This window comes from Phalacrocorax carbo, chromosome 1, assembly GCF_963921805.1.
Source record: "Phalacrocorax carbo chromosome 1, bPhaCar2.1, whole genome shotgun sequence".
NCBI lineage: Eukaryota > Metazoa > Chordata > Aves > Suliformes > Phalacrocoracidae > Phalacrocorax > Phalacrocorax carbo.
Genome location: NC_087513.1, coordinates 202,413,036 through 202,430,238, shown reverse-complemented (window position 1 = coordinate 202,430,238; position 17,203 = coordinate 202,413,036). Strand labels below are relative to the sequence as shown.

The 17,203-nt window shown below is 35.6% G+C and overlaps 1 protein-coding gene across 3 annotated transcripts in view; it reads left to right on the top strand.

Annotated features, from left to right (window-relative positions):
• Window positions 1-17,203, top strand: part of DYNC2H1 (dynein cytoplasmic 2 heavy chain 1) — a 192,917-nt gene that overhangs the window by 83,726 nt on the left and 91,988 nt on the right. The window contains exons 67-75 of one of the 3 annotated variants that reach the window (XM_064441296.1): window positions 1,590-1,709; window positions 4,154-4,288; window positions 5,054-5,197; window positions 6,740-6,829; window positions 10,022-10,087; window positions 13,517-13,567; window positions 15,608-15,685; window positions 16,350-16,434; window positions 16,798-16,896. In XM_064441296.1, the coding sequence (XP_064297366.1) occupies window positions 1,590-1,709; window positions 4,154-4,288; window positions 5,054-5,197; window positions 6,740-6,829; window positions 10,022-10,087; window positions 13,517-13,567; window positions 15,608-15,685; window positions 16,350-16,388 (723 nt within the window). In that variant the 3' untranslated portion in view covers window positions 16,389-16,434; window positions 16,798-16,896. Of the gene's footprint in view, window positions 1-1,589; window positions 1,710-4,153; window positions 4,289-5,053; window positions 5,198-6,726; window positions 6,831-10,021; window positions 10,088-13,516; window positions 13,568-15,607; window positions 15,686-16,349; window positions 16,435-16,797; window positions 16,930-17,203 lie in introns of those variants that run through there. The other 2 variants (XM_064441295.1, XM_064441297.1) reach the window with 2 other exon arrangements.

The window sequence follows — 17,203 nt, the reverse complement described above, 5'->3', positions numbered from 1 at the left end:
AAGAGTGGCTGATACGCCAGAAGGCAGTGCTGCCATCCAGCGAGACCTGGACAGGCTGGATAGCTGGGCCAAGGGGAACCTGATGAAATTGAACAAGAGCAAGTGTAAGCTCCTGCACCTGGGGAGGAACAACCCCAGGCACCAGTACAGGCTGGGGGCTGAACTACTGGACAGTGGCTCTGTTTTGAAGATCCTCGAAGTGCTGGTGGACAGCAAGGTGACCCTGAGCCAGCACTGTGACCTTGTGGCCAAGAAGGCCAACAGTGTCCTGGGGTGCATTAAAAAGGAGTGTGGCCAGCAGATCAAGAGAGGTTCTCCTCCCCCTCTACTCTGCCCTAGTGAGGCCACATCTGGAGTACTGTGTCCAGTTCTGGACCCCCCAGTTCAAGAAAGACAGGGAACTGCTTGAGCAAGTCCAGCGGAGAGCTACCAAGATGATCAGGGACTGGAGCATCTTCCCTTCTGAGGAAAGGCTGAGAGACTTTGATTTAGCCTGGAGAAGAGAAGACTGAGGGGTGATTTCGTAAATACCTATAAATATCTAAAAGGTGGATGTCAGGATGATGGGACTAGGCTTTTTTCATTAGTGCCCAGTGACAGGAAAAGGGGCAATGGGCACAAGTTGGAACACAGGAAGTTCAACCTCAATATGAGAAAAAACTCCTTTCCTGTGAGGGTGCCAGAGCAGTGGAACAGGCTGCCTGGAGAGGTTGTGGAGTCTCCTTCCTTGGAGACATTCAAAACCCATCTGGACGCATTCCTGTGCCCCCTGCTCTAGAGGTACCTGCTTAAGCAGGGGATTAGACAAGATGATCTCCAGAGGTCCCTTCCAACCCCTACCATTCTGTGATTCTGTGAAACTAAGAAGAGTCTTAGAATGGGATATAAACGTGCTGTTGATAAGTAAGATATAATTCAAAATGTGAAGCATGTGTAACCATATGGATTTTCTCTCTCTACTGGAGATAAGGAATTGCCATAATACAATGTAACAAAGTGAATTTACCCCCTCTTTAAGTGGAAATATAGAATAAAGCATTGCTTTTTGTTCTCTCTTTGTTGGCAGGGGAGGCATTTGACTTTTGGTAGGCTTGCTGGAAAGGAATTCGGTGCCATGTTTTCCAATTTGTGCTTTCTATTACCTACTTCTTTTTATATCCGATAACAGTATATATGCTAATGAAGAGTGCCAATCATTTAAATGCAGCTGTGATTCAGATTGATGTGCAAAGGTTTAAGTCTCAGCATAAAAGGGTGTGAATCAGTGTACTTAATAAAGTGATCCAAGGCCTTTTGAGATGTCCTTGAGTATGTCACCTGGTTTGCATCTGCTGTTATACATAAGGGCATGGTTCACAGTAGATACTGGGTTATACTTGCCAGTGTAGGATATCCTGGATGTCTACATAGATTTAAAACTGTTGCATGTCTGGTGCAACTGAGTAAGCCCTCAGAAGTCTGCTTTCTATAAAATATAGTCTATATACTTCTATATTTTAATGAGTATATATTATGCTATGTAATAAATGAATATATATAGATATATTAGAGTGGTTTGTATCCTGTTGAATAATCTCCTTTCTTTTTAGCTTTTGGCTTTAACAATTCAGCACGAAAAGCCTGATTTGGAAGAGCAGAAGACAAACCTGTTGCAACAAGAAGAAGATAAGAAGATACAGTTAGCTAAGCTTGAGGAATCTCTTTTGGAGGTAAAAGAAAATTACCTCTTTTATATCTGTTGGATCAATAAGTTAGCATTCAAATTGTTACGTGTTTGAATGAAGATGGTGAAAGTATTGGAATAACCAGCCCTCAGGCATTTTGAGTTAAGAAAATAAACGTATTATTTCCCTGGGGTTGTTGGGAGAGTAAATAGATAAAATATGTACATCTGTCCCAAAACTGTAGTATTTCAATACATTAAGTATTGTCAAAGTTAAATGTATGAATTGTTAGGCTAGATATAGGCTGGTTTAGCTTGATTAGAAATTTTATTAATTTTAAACATTAAAAAAGAGAACATGTTGTTAAAAATGATACTATTTCTTCTTTAATTATGAGTTTTAAAAAAAGCCACATTTTTAACCTTGTGAATCATGTCAAATGATCCTTTCTCAAGTTGATAAATTATTCTGTCTTATGAAAGGAAAAAAACCTGAAAGAAAAATTCCCAGTAGAAAATGGAAAGATTTGTTGAGAGAGTCATTTAAAAGTTTCAACCTCCACAATTGTTTATTAGCAATATTCTTTCTAGTTATCATTTTCCTTTCTCTTATTTAAAATTAATAGTATAAATTTTCAGTTTATCTTTTTATTTTAATAAAAGTAATTATGACCAGAAACAGTTGCATACCTCTATGAGAAAAGGTAGTTTCCAAGAAAGAGGACTGTTTTCTTTTTCATTTGCATCTTGTCATGGGTTTCACAGAAACTGTGCTTCACACCCATAGGAGTAGATCCTCAAAATCTTCTTCCTTCTAAAATGTCATAGGTGCAGGGAAATTGACCTGCTGCCTCAAAATCCTCAGTCTGTAGCTGAGTCATAGAACTCTGCAGTATCCAACACAATGAACTTGCGCATAAGCTAATCGCTTTTACAGATTCCTCAAAAAGTAATAAACTGAACTTTATTAGACTGGCCATTAATAGCTCGATTTTAGAATTTTGCACATAATTACCTAATGTGATTTGGATTTCCGCATATGCTGCCCCTATTAAACTCCCTAGTAAGTCTCAAATACTAAGCTCAAACCTTTTTTTAAAATGGTGATGAAACAGATTTCTCTTATAGGCAGAGGCAAACTTGTTCTCTGGAAAAATTCCAATTCAAGGTTGATCATTGTTTAGCATCTTAATGCCTACCAGAAGCTGAGAATTCAGAGGTGCAACAAAAAGTGTCCACTTTTTGGAACAGACTTTTTGTGGAACCTTGGAACTCCAAAATCTTTCACATTTGTCCAATCTGAATTGTCAAGTGCAAAGTTTCAAGTAATTGATGCCTAAGGTGTCTGCAACAAAAAGGAGCCAAATATTAACGCTAAGGTTGGTTTCAACTTTGGCATTCTTGTTAGCACTGAAATCAGAATACACTTTGACCCTGAAGAAAGAAACCTAAAGCTGAGTGGAAACTGATAGGTGCTATATGAACTTTGACAGCAAAGAAGTCAGTGCTGGACATGATCTGGCTAAATTCAGTTTAATCCTAAAGCAACATTAGCATTCCATCTGAAGTACTGTACTGATTTTCTTCCAAAAGCCTTGGAGTAAAGACATACATGCTGTTGCTATCTCATAGCTCACATTATGATTCCTCATAGCAAATTGGACTCCTTGAAAAAACTGATTATCTTGTCCTAAACTCTTTTCAGCTAGAGAACTAAATGCACTTACTATTCTAACTGGTGAATCTCTGCCTCCAAATATCCTGAAATGCTGTCCTACAGGTAGTTGTTCAGAACTGGCTTAACTGACAAGAAGCCAGTTTTCCTTTGTTGTCTGACTAAAGAATTGTATTGAAGTGTATTTACTGAAGGTTAGTAAAAAACCTTAAATAATAGTGAATCATTCAAGCTTTTCCCACTTTTTATTAGAAGTGAAATCATTTGCACAGAAGAACTCATGGAAAACATGGGGAATCTCAAGGATTTTGAAGGGATCTGTGATTACAAAACTGAAATTGTAGTTGTGAATATTCATCTCAGTTGAAAATGAGAACTAAATTGTATAGGGGGTATTGGAATATTTTTGAAAATGAATTTATGAATGTATGGGTACAGGAATTAGTTCCAAGTAGCCAATTTCAGGTTAAACTGGTAGTTAAATAGAAGAAAAAATACCCTAATTTGTATTTACCATGGGGTTATTGGGATGTAGGACTCTGATCATAGAAATAATTTTCAAAAGCTTACTGACTACTTAAATTTCAGAACCTGGTAATCCGAATCTTTGGAGTTTGTTCTTGGGTTTTATTTTCCATGCTTCTTTAAAACATCATCTCAGTATTTGGAGTAACCACCTGCTTTTTAGTACTCTTGATGCATTCAATGATTCAGAAATATGTACAGGTCAGAAAGAAGGACAGCTTCCAAAATGGTTACTTTACAGGGTTTTTCTTTAATGTATCATAGAGTACCTTTTTTTTTTTTTTTAACAGACACTTGCAACATCACAAGGCAATATCCTAGAAAATAAGGATCTGATTGAATCTTTGAATCAGACTAAAGCAAGTAGTGCACTCATCCAAGAATCACTTGCTGAATCTCACAGACTTCAGAGTTTCCTTGATAAGGTAGAATATTCTAATCTTTTATTGCTTTATTTTTCTGCTAAAAATAGTCATCTTCTATACAGAGAGGATATATCCATCCACAGGGGTATAAGATCAGTAGCATACTAAATTGATTTTTGGAGTAAAAGATATTTGGGATATGCAAGTACAGAAAGCTTTTTCGGTAATTAAATTCCTTTGTTTTACACATGGTGAAGAGCTACACAATTTAAAGTCTGTGAGTTTAAATTAAAGGAATGTTCACCAAGAACTTATTGGCAATTAATGGGTTTTGACTTTATTTTGGCAATCTGCTATTGCAAACAGTATGGCTCACATGGATGTTCTTAATACCTCCCTTGCTATTGCAAAAATTTAGATCATTGGTGATGCTATTCATCTGGCATGCTATTTTTGTAACACAGTGCAGAGTTTTCCCCTGTGTTCTTATTTGTTTAGTTTAAATTTTTCTATTGAATTTTGGGATATGTTCTCTGGTGGGAGGAGGCTTCAGTGACCTAGGGATTAATTTCCAAAATATTCTTCATAATTTAAAGAATTTAAAGAATTTTTTGCAAAAAATGTGTTCTACCGGTTTTGAAATCTGAAATCTTTAGTGCATGTCTTTCAATGTGAGGAATCGGGAAGGATTCGGTTTTCTGAATCCCAAAGCAGTGGGAGTCACCCGAATGCTTTTTTGGTGAGATGAATAAATGTTTATGCAATAACCAGTAGATGGCAGTAGTATACTGATTTTTTATATAAGTATTTTTTTTTTATCCACAGGAGAGGGACACCTATCTCCCTTTAGCTGAGAGTGCTAGCAAGATGTACTTTATTATCTCTGACTTGTCCAAAATTAATAATATGTACCGTTTTAGTTTGGCGTCTTTCCTGCGGCTTTTCCAAAGGGCACTGCAGAGCGAGCAGGTATTTTCTGTTTTCCTGAAGCTGCGAATGCTGCGGAATAATCAATCTGCTTTGATCCTTAGAATTTGTTAGTTGCTCTGGACATTTTTAGAAAATAATGTATATTTGATGATGCAGTGTAACTCAAAGTAACTCTTATTTGTAATTTCAGGCTTGCTCTTTGTCTAAGGTGAATTAGGATAACCAAGGTTGATTATAACTTTCCTGAAGGCTTTATTTAAATTATTTAATGATCTAATCTGGAAATAAGACTAATTCTATCAACAAGGAGTAGAATAAGAAAAGGCCTGTGTTTCTACATGGTTCAGTTACCAGAAGGAAGATCAAAACTCTATATACTATTATACAGTTTGTAAACGTGCAAGCAGCCTGTCTTGTTGCAAATGTAATTTTGAATTTTCTGATGGCCAATATATTCTTCTTACTGGAGCAGCAAATTATGGATTTATCCCTTGTCACCTCACTCTTTAGATCTAAAATCCCACACTGAGTAACAATGCATTTTCTTTTTATTCAGCATCTCCAAAATTCATCTTTTCTCTCTTTGTTTCCACTTTAAAAAGGTGTTCACCAGCCTTTCATCATGTCACTTTTGGATTCCCCTTTATTGTGTCATCCATGCTTACAATTTTCCTTCAGCTCCAATCATTACCAGGAACATGGTTCTGACTATATGAACTTAACCTCTTTAAAGTTCTTTACCTGTTCCTTTTTCTTCCACAACATGAGTTTTTAACTTCTTTTTCTTATTTTCACAGTCTCTCATAATTTCTTTTCTTTATGCTAACCTACTTAAATCTCAACATCTAGGTTTCCCGTCTTTGCTTTCTTCCTTTTCTTCTTCTCTGTCCAAATCTTCATGTTTCCCAACCTATTAGTCAAATCAGCTTGTGAATCCAAATTGCCCTCCTTTATAAATTCATCTCTTATGGTAGAAAGGAAATTGTTTCAGATTAATGTCATACTACCTGTTACCTCCCCCACCTTTTTTTTTCCCCCTCTTCTTTCTTCTTTTATCCTACCTTTCTTTGAGTTTTCTCCTCCTGTTATAATTAGCCTCTCAATATGTAAGCTTTGAAGGACAAGGTTTATTTACTATTTTCTACAATGTTTACTTCAGTTGGGCCAAATTTGGCTCGAAGTTTAGTAACTACACTTAATGTCAACATGCCTGTTTAAGAACATTAAATATAGTAATTCAACACAGAAGCAATTTTTACCAAGAGAAAACTATGAGATGTCAAGGATATTAATGTTAGAAGAAACTGTTATCTCCTCCTCTATGTATTTACCTTATATATAATATTGTATAATGTTCACAGTCAAAATATTCAAGACCAATGTATTAATTTCTTAATGCTTTAGCATGAACTTCCCATTTTATCATTTACTCATTGATAGCCGCAGCTGAGTTCAATAATATATTTTTAGAAATAGTGTCACATAGAGTCCAGATTATTTGTGTCATTCTGGTAAAATTTACAGCAAACAAAAAGATTTTTGCTTCTACATGAATTTTTGAAATCCAGACTTTCTTTTTAGGATTCAAGTAATACTGAGGAAAGAATCAAGTCACTTATTGGCTCATTGAAGCATACAGTATACGAATATGTTTGTCGTTGTTTGTTTAAGGTAAGATTGTTTAAGGTAAGATGTAAGGTAAGGTAAGATTTTATACAGTGCACTGGGTTTGAAAGTACTCTTTCAGCAACACTTGATGTTATTCAAGTAAGCAGTATTGTGTCAGTACATATGTAATATAGGCAAAAAATAACTGTAGTAGGTCTGCATAGATGATTTGAGCAGTAGTAGAAATCACGCAAGTCTGGAATTTGATTACTGAGAATGGAGAGATCTTGGACAATTTTACAACACCTCCCCACCACCACCTCCCCCCAGTCTAGCAACATTGTATTGAGGATGCAGAGGTAGCAGTTATTTCTAAGGATTTTGGATTATCAAAGTCCAGGTGGATACTTATGAAATACTCTCATAATAATTTAATGTCTCTGTTTGAAGTAATGAGTCTGAAGCCTTCCAGTAAGTCATCACGTCTTTTGAATATTGGAAAGCAGCTATTTTTATATATCAGGAAAGATGAAAGATTTCAAAAGCAAGGCACAGGTAGGAGATTTCTAGTAGGAAAGATTTTCACTGTGAGTGATCAGACTGCAGTTTAGAAAATACTGAAAGTGTAAGTATTACTGTGCAGCTTCAAACTAATGGTCCATCCAGGTTATATTATCGTGTCCTACTAGTGGAGATACCAAATAAGCTCCTCACACCATTAGCAATCCACTGCTAATTCTGCCTTTTATCCATGCAAATTTTTCAGGACTACGGTGGCACTGAGGCTTTTTTAGTGTCTTCATAAATGGTAAAGCTGATACAAGTTAAAAAGTTTAAAAGATGTGTGAATATGGCATTTAGGGGCATGGTTTAGCAGGACTTGGCAGTGTTAGGTTTACAGTTGGACTCAATGACCTCAAAGGTCTTTTCCAACCTAAATGATTCTATGATAAGTTTATACCTTTTTAAACATGTTATAATTGGGAAGGACAGTTTTATTTGTCTGTCTGTGGTTAATACTTATGTTTGTGTGTACATAGACTTCATTGATGCCAGTAAGTGAAGTGGTGCCAATTTTCCTGAGCACTGAAACTACCCAAATGTACTGTTAATCTGTCAAAATAGTTGCTGTCATAGGCTTGGCTTGGGCCAGTTAGCATTCTTCCAAACAATTCCCATTCAAGTTTTGGATACTGAATCATCCAGGGGCCATTCTAATAGGCAGTTTGGATTTGGATTTGCTTGCAGACCTTGTCTGAATGGTGTGGATTTCAGCCATTCCATGGCCATAGTTCTCAGTGCCATATGATGGACGTATTTTATTTCTCAATATAAATGGAACTTCAGTGTTTTGCACAGTTTGACCCTGATTCCTAGTTGGGGCCTGTTTGCCCTCCAGTACTACGCCTGCAACAAAATCAGTCGTAAATACATGCACATATAAAATATAATGTCCTCTATTTGGTTTAATTTTATCCTTGGGGATACTTTGTACCATATGGTTTTGTAACTGAAAGAATTAAAAAACCAGAACTATTTAAAACACCAAACAACTTTATGTATCAGTATCCATAGAGATACAGATTATGCCAAAAGTTTGTTGTGGCTGCCATCATGCATTTCTGCAGTTCAAAGCAGCTGTGGTTCATATGAATCCAGTTATATATAGCCTCTTAGTTGTTTCTAAGGTCAGTCATTCCAAGGGCAATTAAAACCAGTAAGGATATGGTCTCTAAGCCACATATGTCCCTTTAGTCAGTCAACCATAATTCAGGAACCTAATCGCTGAGTAAATTATTACATAATAATCTCTGTTTGAAATGCAGATGCAGTTGAAGTTACTTCTACTGCACATGAGTAAACTTCCTAAAGATGATGAACATCTTGAACGTCCTTACTCCACGTTTTTGTTCTGTGTTGTTCTTATATCTGTCTGCTTCTGAGCTGATGCGTCAGGCTTGTAAAAAGGCATCACAGAATCACAGGTTGGAAGGGATCTCAGGGATCATGTAGTCCAACCTTTCTAGGAAGAGCAGTAATAGCCATTGAGATGAGAAAGCCAATATTAGACAAACAGTTCATCTTATACCTTATACCATGTACATAATATTTTCTAGAGTATGCTTCCTCATATTTGGTCCTGTCTCTTCTGAAAAGTGCCATGCAATTTATTTTTCAGTAGCATTCTTGGTAATTTAATATTCTTGAGAGCAGTAATTCTCTGAAGCTAAGGACAATCAGGCTGTCATTTTGAGGTACCCTTAAGTCATGTGCATGTGAAGCCACACCATGGAAAATTCAAACATTATTTAGACATCAAGAATAGAATTGATTTCTACAGGAGTTCAGGTGTGTTGTGTTTATCACCTGGTTGAGGTGCCTATGCTTTGCAGGCTTAACTCAGTCCCATGCATCATTATTTTTTCTTCTGTTCTTCCCTTTCACCTGGACTTTATGCTTTTTAGTGATGTTTCACCTTCTTGAAAGGTACCAGCTTCCTTATGCTTTACGTAAAATTCTAATGAAAGGAGATATGTGTATATCTTCTATTCTCTGGTAAAATACGTCTTCCATATTACAGCCAGACTTTGAAAGTTGGAGGCCTCAGTAGAGGTTTCTGAGTGCTCCTGATTTTCCAGTTTTTCACATTGACTTCATTGCATAGTAATCTGTCCTTTCCAGCACAACTTTGGTAAAACGCATCTATGAATGTTTCTGTGTATTAACATAGGAATCCCAGTTTTAACAAGCCGATATTCTTTTCAAAAATATTGTCTTGAATGTTTGCTTTGTTTATTCTATGGCTCTAGTGAATCCTTATTCACAGTTTATTGCTTCAGTGCTCAGAGACTGGTCGAAATTCAAGTGATGCAACAGACCTAGTTAAAAAATCAGAACGTTACAGTTGTTTGGGTTTTTTTAAATCAAAATTCTGTTTAAAAAAATTTGCTATAAGAAGATTTCAAGCATTTTCTATGCACAGTTCAAAAAATAATGTATTCTGTTTAGTACTTTTTGCTTTAAGTATCTGTTTTTTCCTCTTCCCTTGAATTTAGATGTACTTAGATATGGTGTTTGGGTTAGTGTTTATCTCTAAGTTCTAGAGGTATGTAGTAATTTTGAAATAAGATGTGTCATTAAGTCACTGCTATGGAATTAAAGGTGTTTTATTAATGAAATTTTATTATTTATAAAAGAAGTGGGAAGGTGACTTTTGATGAACGTATAAATACATTTTTACTGCTTTTATTTCAGGCTGATCAGCTAATGTTTGCTCTACATTTTGTACGAGGAATGCACCCTGAACTTTTTCAAGAGAATGTAAGTGCTAGAGGAGAAAAATCCCTGTGATTTACTTAAAAATAATAAGACTAAATGAGTAGATAAAAAGTTTTTGTCAGTAAGTGCAGGACTCAGGATTTTAGTTTTATATGCTACTATTTTTTTATAGTTACTTTTGGATGTCAGCATTGTATTTATTAGGTTCGAAGTAAAGATTACCATAAGAAAGGTAGGTAAATGGTTGCCTTTTAATAGGGGTATGAAAAAGGTGTTTATGGAGGGTTCTTGCAGTTTATCCTGGCACTGTATCAGTGTTCCCCGCCACCGTGTGGCTAGATGTTTATCCATCCTTCCAGTTAAATACAGACATTCCTTAATAAGTAAAGAGATGGATACACGTCTGTTTCACTGTGACCAAGGGTTGCTTGTGCATCAGGCCTTGGTATTGAAATACATAAAAAGAGTGCAAGACCTAGGGAGAAATTAAGTAAAAGTCTGATTCTGCAGCCTGCAGTTGAAGACACTTAAAGCAAAGAGTCTTCTTGGAAGGTGAAGTAATGAAGTACTTTCTGTGCCTTTCAGCCATTGATTCTTCAGTGTCTAAGAAACCCTTGGAGCAGTGATCATTAATGTCCTCACTTGTCACAGTGTCTTCAAGAGTCCACTGTACAGAGAGTGTCCTTCTTATATGTTGTTCTCTGGCCACATAAGTATTGGATTCTTTGCACCATAGTGATCTATCTTTGAGAATAATGATGGACTCATCCTGGAATGGTTATATTTTTGATAGCATAGTGGGATGCAGTTGATATAGATTCAAACCACATTGAATAAAAATGGCTGTCCATTCAGGCAAGTGTTGCATTATTAGCATATCCACAAAAACTTAAGAGATGTCACATGACATTTTTGACAGTGGTCTGAATGAGGCCTAACCTGAAAATATCTAATTTTTGGTGAATTTACCTGTTGTTTAGAGGCTACCCTGTTCACAACAAAATTTCAGCAGAGGTTACATACTGCTAACCCTTATTTGCGTAGGGCAGCACACACCTCAGTAATAGCATGTTTTTCTCTTTGGGTGTTAGATAACGTTTTTGCCCAATGTGGAGGTTCATGTTTCTGGTAAAATGGTACTTTTAGTGGTGACTGAATTGGTAATTAAAATTTAAACAGCTGTTGAAATTCCTCTGAGCAGGTTATTCCAGACTGTCTTTGTAGGAAATGGGAAAAAACCAGACCTGTCAAAGAAGCAATTAGTTTCATTACAAATTAATTTTGTAAAATAGGATTACCACTAAAATTGTTTCATTCTCTCCATTGCCCTTACAGGCAGACTAGACTAGCTGACTGAGATGTAGATGCCAAAGTTATAGCTGTCTATAGTGTAGTGAAATTAATCCTATGAAGTCGGCCTGCAGTAGAACAATATGCACAGTCAACTCAATATAATTGCTTAAATATGGCTGATTAGCATGAGTCAAGACACATATAATTATCTAAAATACCTACACGGAATGGATAGGCTATGCTATGGCTTTCTGTACTCAAAGCTGGAGACCAGAAGGAGTATGAAATGGTAGTAGATGTCAAGTCATTAGAGAAGAGTCCATTATAGGGTAAAAGGTAAAAATCAGATAATACACTTGAAGGAAGCACGGAATTTGATTATATGAAGGTTAAGACAGGTCAGTTGAAACTTTATGATGTTATGAATGCAGTGTAGTTTTATTGCAGACATTTGAATTGACCAAGTGAAATCCCACAGCCTTTCAGCAGTGAAGCTGTCTGATAAAAATAACTCAAATTAATCTTGTTGGTAGAGGCATACCCTGGCTACTCTTCATTAGCAGAACTTCCCTAATACATCTTTATTATCTCTTTTCAACATCTGAAGATATCTTGCTATATCTTTCTAGTCCTTGAGTTTATAAAGTCATGAAGGCAGCAACTTGCTAATAGTTCTCTGACTAAATTAAAGCCTGGCCGCCTAGGCTTCTTAAGTATTTGTAAGTACTGCTTTATGTGTTGGTTGCTGTTGTTTAGCGTGCATTTCCATTAGTTATTAGAGCTCTTAACCAGCTTAATCTAGGTTACATATAACACACGCTTCTGCAGTATCTGAATACTCAAGTATTAAAACAGGCAAATAATATCAATAATTCTCTTTTCTGAAAGGTAGAAGTTATTTTAATTACATTGTTAAGAAAAGAGTGCTTGTGCAAAATATTTATTGAGGAATGTGAAGCTGAAGTGGTTATTCTTTTAAAGTTATTTCTTTTAAAGCTTTTAATGTGATGAGGCTAAAAGTCACTTATTATGCTGCTTGAGAATTTAGTATTCTAAATTCCTATCCCAAAAGAGTTCAACCTTCTACTCTTATGAATTTTTTGCATAGTGATGAGAAATTTTATAGTACAACTTCAACATTATATTATATAATGCCTTGGCTCTTGGTAGAGATATTCTGTTTCTGAATCAATATTTATAGATTTTTTCAGAGGTAGTTTTACAAGTGTCTACATATTATACTTCTGCTTTTCTTCATTAAAAAAATACATGATTTCTGGTTCTAAAACAAGGGACCCTTCGTGTATTTTTCTGTGCACGAGCATTTTATTTCAAATTGGGAGAGGATCATCAGTTTGTAATTGAAAGAGTTTCAATAGTTTCAAGACTCAACTAGATTGATGGATGCAAAAAGCTATGCTGTGGTCTGTATCAGTAGTACTAGTTGACTGACTTTTTCATTTGGAATGCTACTATTGTCTTTAACAATTAAAAAAAATTAAATTTTTCCTTGTCAGAATTATCAATACTGATTATGTAAAATTTCAATACTCTGAAGGTTTTTTAATATATTTCTTACCTCCTCCAAATATAGGATTATGTCATTTCTAGTATTTTTTTAAATACCTAATCTGTCTTAAAATTGTTAAAAGCTGTCTTCCTGGATACAAATACCAAGCCTAAAAGATTTACTAATACATAAATTCAACTTACATTTCCTCTTTCTTAATGCAGCCAAAGTATTCATAATACCAATCTAATATACTAAGTATTCCTCCTGTCCTAAAAACTGCATCTTTTGGATACTATAACACGAAACAGTATTGAAACATGGATTCTGCAGTTATCTGCTCTTATGTGGGCTGCTGATAACCTATCAGGCAGTATATGTGTCTTTGCCAGCCAAGTATGTTACTTGCCGTTCTATAGTTAAGTGATCTGGGTGGGAGCTGTAGGTGCTGAGAAAGGATAGGGCCTGTAAAGCACTGCAATCACTTAGCTTGGATTCTGCAAAAGGAATTACATACTGGTAGGATTACCTGGAGTTTTAAAAAGGTCTTATAATTCTTTCAGAATCTAGGCTTTGTTTATCTTCCTGTTTCGCTTACATGCTACTACACATTAATCTTTATTCTTAAAGATGTCCTGTGACTTATCTGAGTTATTTATTCCCCCTAGGAATGGGAGACTTTTACAGGTGTGATCGTCGGAGATACCATAAGAAAATCAGTAAGCTACATTTATCTGTGTATTTTGAAATAAGGAACATTGACTTAACTCCTGAAAAGTTAAGGTTGTATTTTGACTATATTGTTTGATTAGTTGTATTAATGCATGAAAGGAACAGATAACTTCTCACATAGAAATATAAATATTATAAAACTTTTTGAACATGGCAGCTCATTTTCTAAGTTGCATAACTCTTTGCCTTTGTTCCCTTTTTTTTTCCTCTTACCAGGATTGCAATTTTTTTTCAGTGATATATTTCAGAAGGTTTTAAGCCCACTTGTGTATCTAAAACCAGTGTTTCTGAATCCCTCTTTCTCCCAGTTTATCATATATGAGTGGTACTTTTTGTATGGATTGATGGGGTTGTCCATACACTCTGTTAATTTGACATGATTTTTGACTTAGCCTCAGAGTTCTGCATCTGGAGATGTATTTATGTATTTTCCTGGGTGACAGAGCTAGCTTAAGAAACTTCTGTCCTGTGTCTGACCAATCATGCCATAGTTTACTATGTGTCCCTTAATTCTATTGAATAGGTATATTTTCAAAATACCTTCCAGTAGAAAAGGGTAGAGAAAAAAGTTAAACTTGCCATAGTCTTATCTATTATAGCCCTTCTTTGAACCATTTTGACAAAAGTTTTGAAAGGTGTTTTTTAGGAAACGTGAGCCCAATCAGGAATCATGAACTCAGTCTGCCTCTTCAGTTGCTAATCTCCTCTTTCATTCAGGGTCAGGCTATCAGTCTATCAGGCTAGCTCATTTCCATCAGGCTTATCTGCAGTTATCATTCCCAATTACTTTTACCCTTTAACCTTGTTTAGATACTTACCAGGGTATCTCATACATCCAGTGGTAGAAGACAATGGCCAGTGTGAGTACCTCATTTTCAGAATGTCCGTGATACCAACTATGTTCACCTGCATGCTGGCAGAAGTGGCAAGTCACTTAAAACACAATGTATTACTCAGATTTTCTTACTTAGGCAGCTGGTTGCTAAGAAGATCCTTAAATTCTCAGTTTCTCTAGCTATTAGATGACTCTACAGGTTTTCCATTTCAGTGAACATAGAAGTCCCTCTTCATCTCTGTGGAGCTTTTATAATTCAATTAGATGTCACTGAACTTGGTGAATGTCAAGTATCTTCTTGCAGTAGGTCATTTTCAAGCTATGTGAGATCTGATTGCATAATGGAGTTTAACACTAGTCCTATCTCTACCCCACCTAACACACAACCCATAGATTTTGGAGAGATTGTGGATATACATGATTCAATCCCAATTCTAACTGCAATATATATTGCAGAGTCACCTCAAGTTTATTCCTAGAATTGCTTCCAAGTTTCCTACTTTTGTTCTTTCTCAGACTTCATAACTCATGGCCGAGCTGTCCTTTCGCAAGAAAGCTTTCCTTTTTTCTGCTGAACATTTAAGATGACTCTTAAAGTTGCTCAGTGCTTGAGAGGTACTTTCCCATACAGAGACTGACAGACTGATTAATGAGTACTGTAAGATTATTTATAAAAACATGATATGGTGAATACAGAGATTGTACTGGATCTTAAGCTATGTTGTTCATCCTTAGAATATCCTTCATCCCCAACATCTAAGGAACAAAACCATAGAGCACCAGAATTACCCTTTGTGTGAAGAACCATTGTCTTAACGACTGTGAATATGTGCAATGGAGTTCTATTTTGAAGTCATTTGCTCAGGGTGCATATTCAGATAGCCAATCATTTGGGTCACTTGTTTTTAATGGAAAAGAAATTACTTAGAGTTGAGTGTGTCATACAGATACTCTAAATGATAAAATATTTTCAGGCTCAAGTAGTTAAGCAAACGTTAATGTGAACAGTACACCTGAAATTGCTGGTAGATTTGTTATGCCATTTATGTACTTAGCAAAAAACCACAGAAAGATTCCTGTTATGAATGCTATTTTTGTTATAAACATGGGTTTCACAATCTTATTACTGAATATAGTAGTTCACAAGAATTTGTGTAACTTATGTATGTAACATGTAACTTGCTTCAATAAGGATTCACAAAGAAGTGTCCGTGATCAGATTCCCTCTTGGATAGAACAGGACCGAGCCTGGGCAGTAGCATCTTTGAAGGTATACATCATGTGGTGGGTTGAATTTAGCTTAAAAAGCCTTTGGTTTTAGCAAATAGTAATTTGGATTTGAATACTCAAATATGTATTTGTCAGGTGGAAATATTTTGTTATTTTAAACTGTTTATTTTATCTTCTGGAAATCATGATTTAATATATACCCATTTGAAAAAAAAACACCTGTGTTTTTTAAATATCATCTCATTTTTCTGAACCTTTTATTGTACATCTCTACCCCATTTAACAATGAATTTCAATGCATGTGAATGAGCCTATCGTTTTAGATTAGAATTTAAGATTTGGGTTTCTGTTATGACTTTCACAAACAATTTTATATTGTGTTAAAACCTATAAACAGTTAACTTGGAAACTAGTTTTCTACTTATCAGCTGGCGTGCACACCTTTAAAGGTATTTCAGAGTTTGGTATTACTCAGATCAAGTAATTTCAAACTAAAACAAAAAACACTGCTTTGCTTTGATTCATCCCACAACAAACAATGTTGAAGTCCTCTGATCCTGAAGGGAACTAAATGAAAATACTAGTCTTAGGCTCTTCTCCTCCTGCATGTAGCTCAGCAGCAAGTAGAAAAACCTTGACTGGTCTTTGGCAAGGACTTCTGCTGCTAAATCTGGAGTTCATTATTTTTCATTTCTCTTCACCAGGGATCAGGAACAATTGCAATAATGGTGTGGCAAGCATGATTGTTAGGGTACTGAACAAACAAACAAATGAACAAACAAACAGAAAGTGAGTACCTGGGTGAATCAGTAGCATGTACTGATGGAAGAAGAACCTGGTTATGATTAAAGCAAAGGACTACAACTGGGTAGAACCCGAAGTTTAAAAACAAAGAACCTAGAAGTTTAAAAGCAAAAATACCGAGCAAATACAGACTTAGCATTTCCAGGGAATAGGTAAACAAATGGTTGATTTAAAAATCTACCCTTTTATCCTTTAACTCTGAGCATAAAATTGGATTATGTGATATGCACAAGTATTTACAGGTTTAGGGTCATAGTGGTATTTGTAAATTAAATTTTTAAATTAAAACACACAATGTCCACATGGCTGTTATTCCTTATTGTTAAATATGCATGATTTGCTTTGCAGATTTCTCTCCCAGGTCTCTATCAGACACTTTGCTTTGAAGATGAAGGTCTGTGGCACACTTTTTCTCAGAGTTCTATGTGTGAACAAGACTTCCCATCTACTATTGTAAAAAGAATTTCCTTATTTCAGCAGGTAATCTTTCCATATTAAATTATTAAAAAATAATTATGAGTTCAGCATTGAAAGTAAGTTTTGCACCTTGGAAATTTCAGTTTCAGGCCTGGCTTAATTATAAGCAGTGACAATATCTACATTGTCTTACAGTTTAACTAGTTTGTTTTGTCTAAGGATTTATCTTTTTTTCTATAATACATATTTAGTTCTCTGTTATCTGAGTCTTTTTTATGTTGGTGTATTGGCTGCCACTGAGTATACCCTGTAAGGTAGCAAGCTCTTTATTAATATT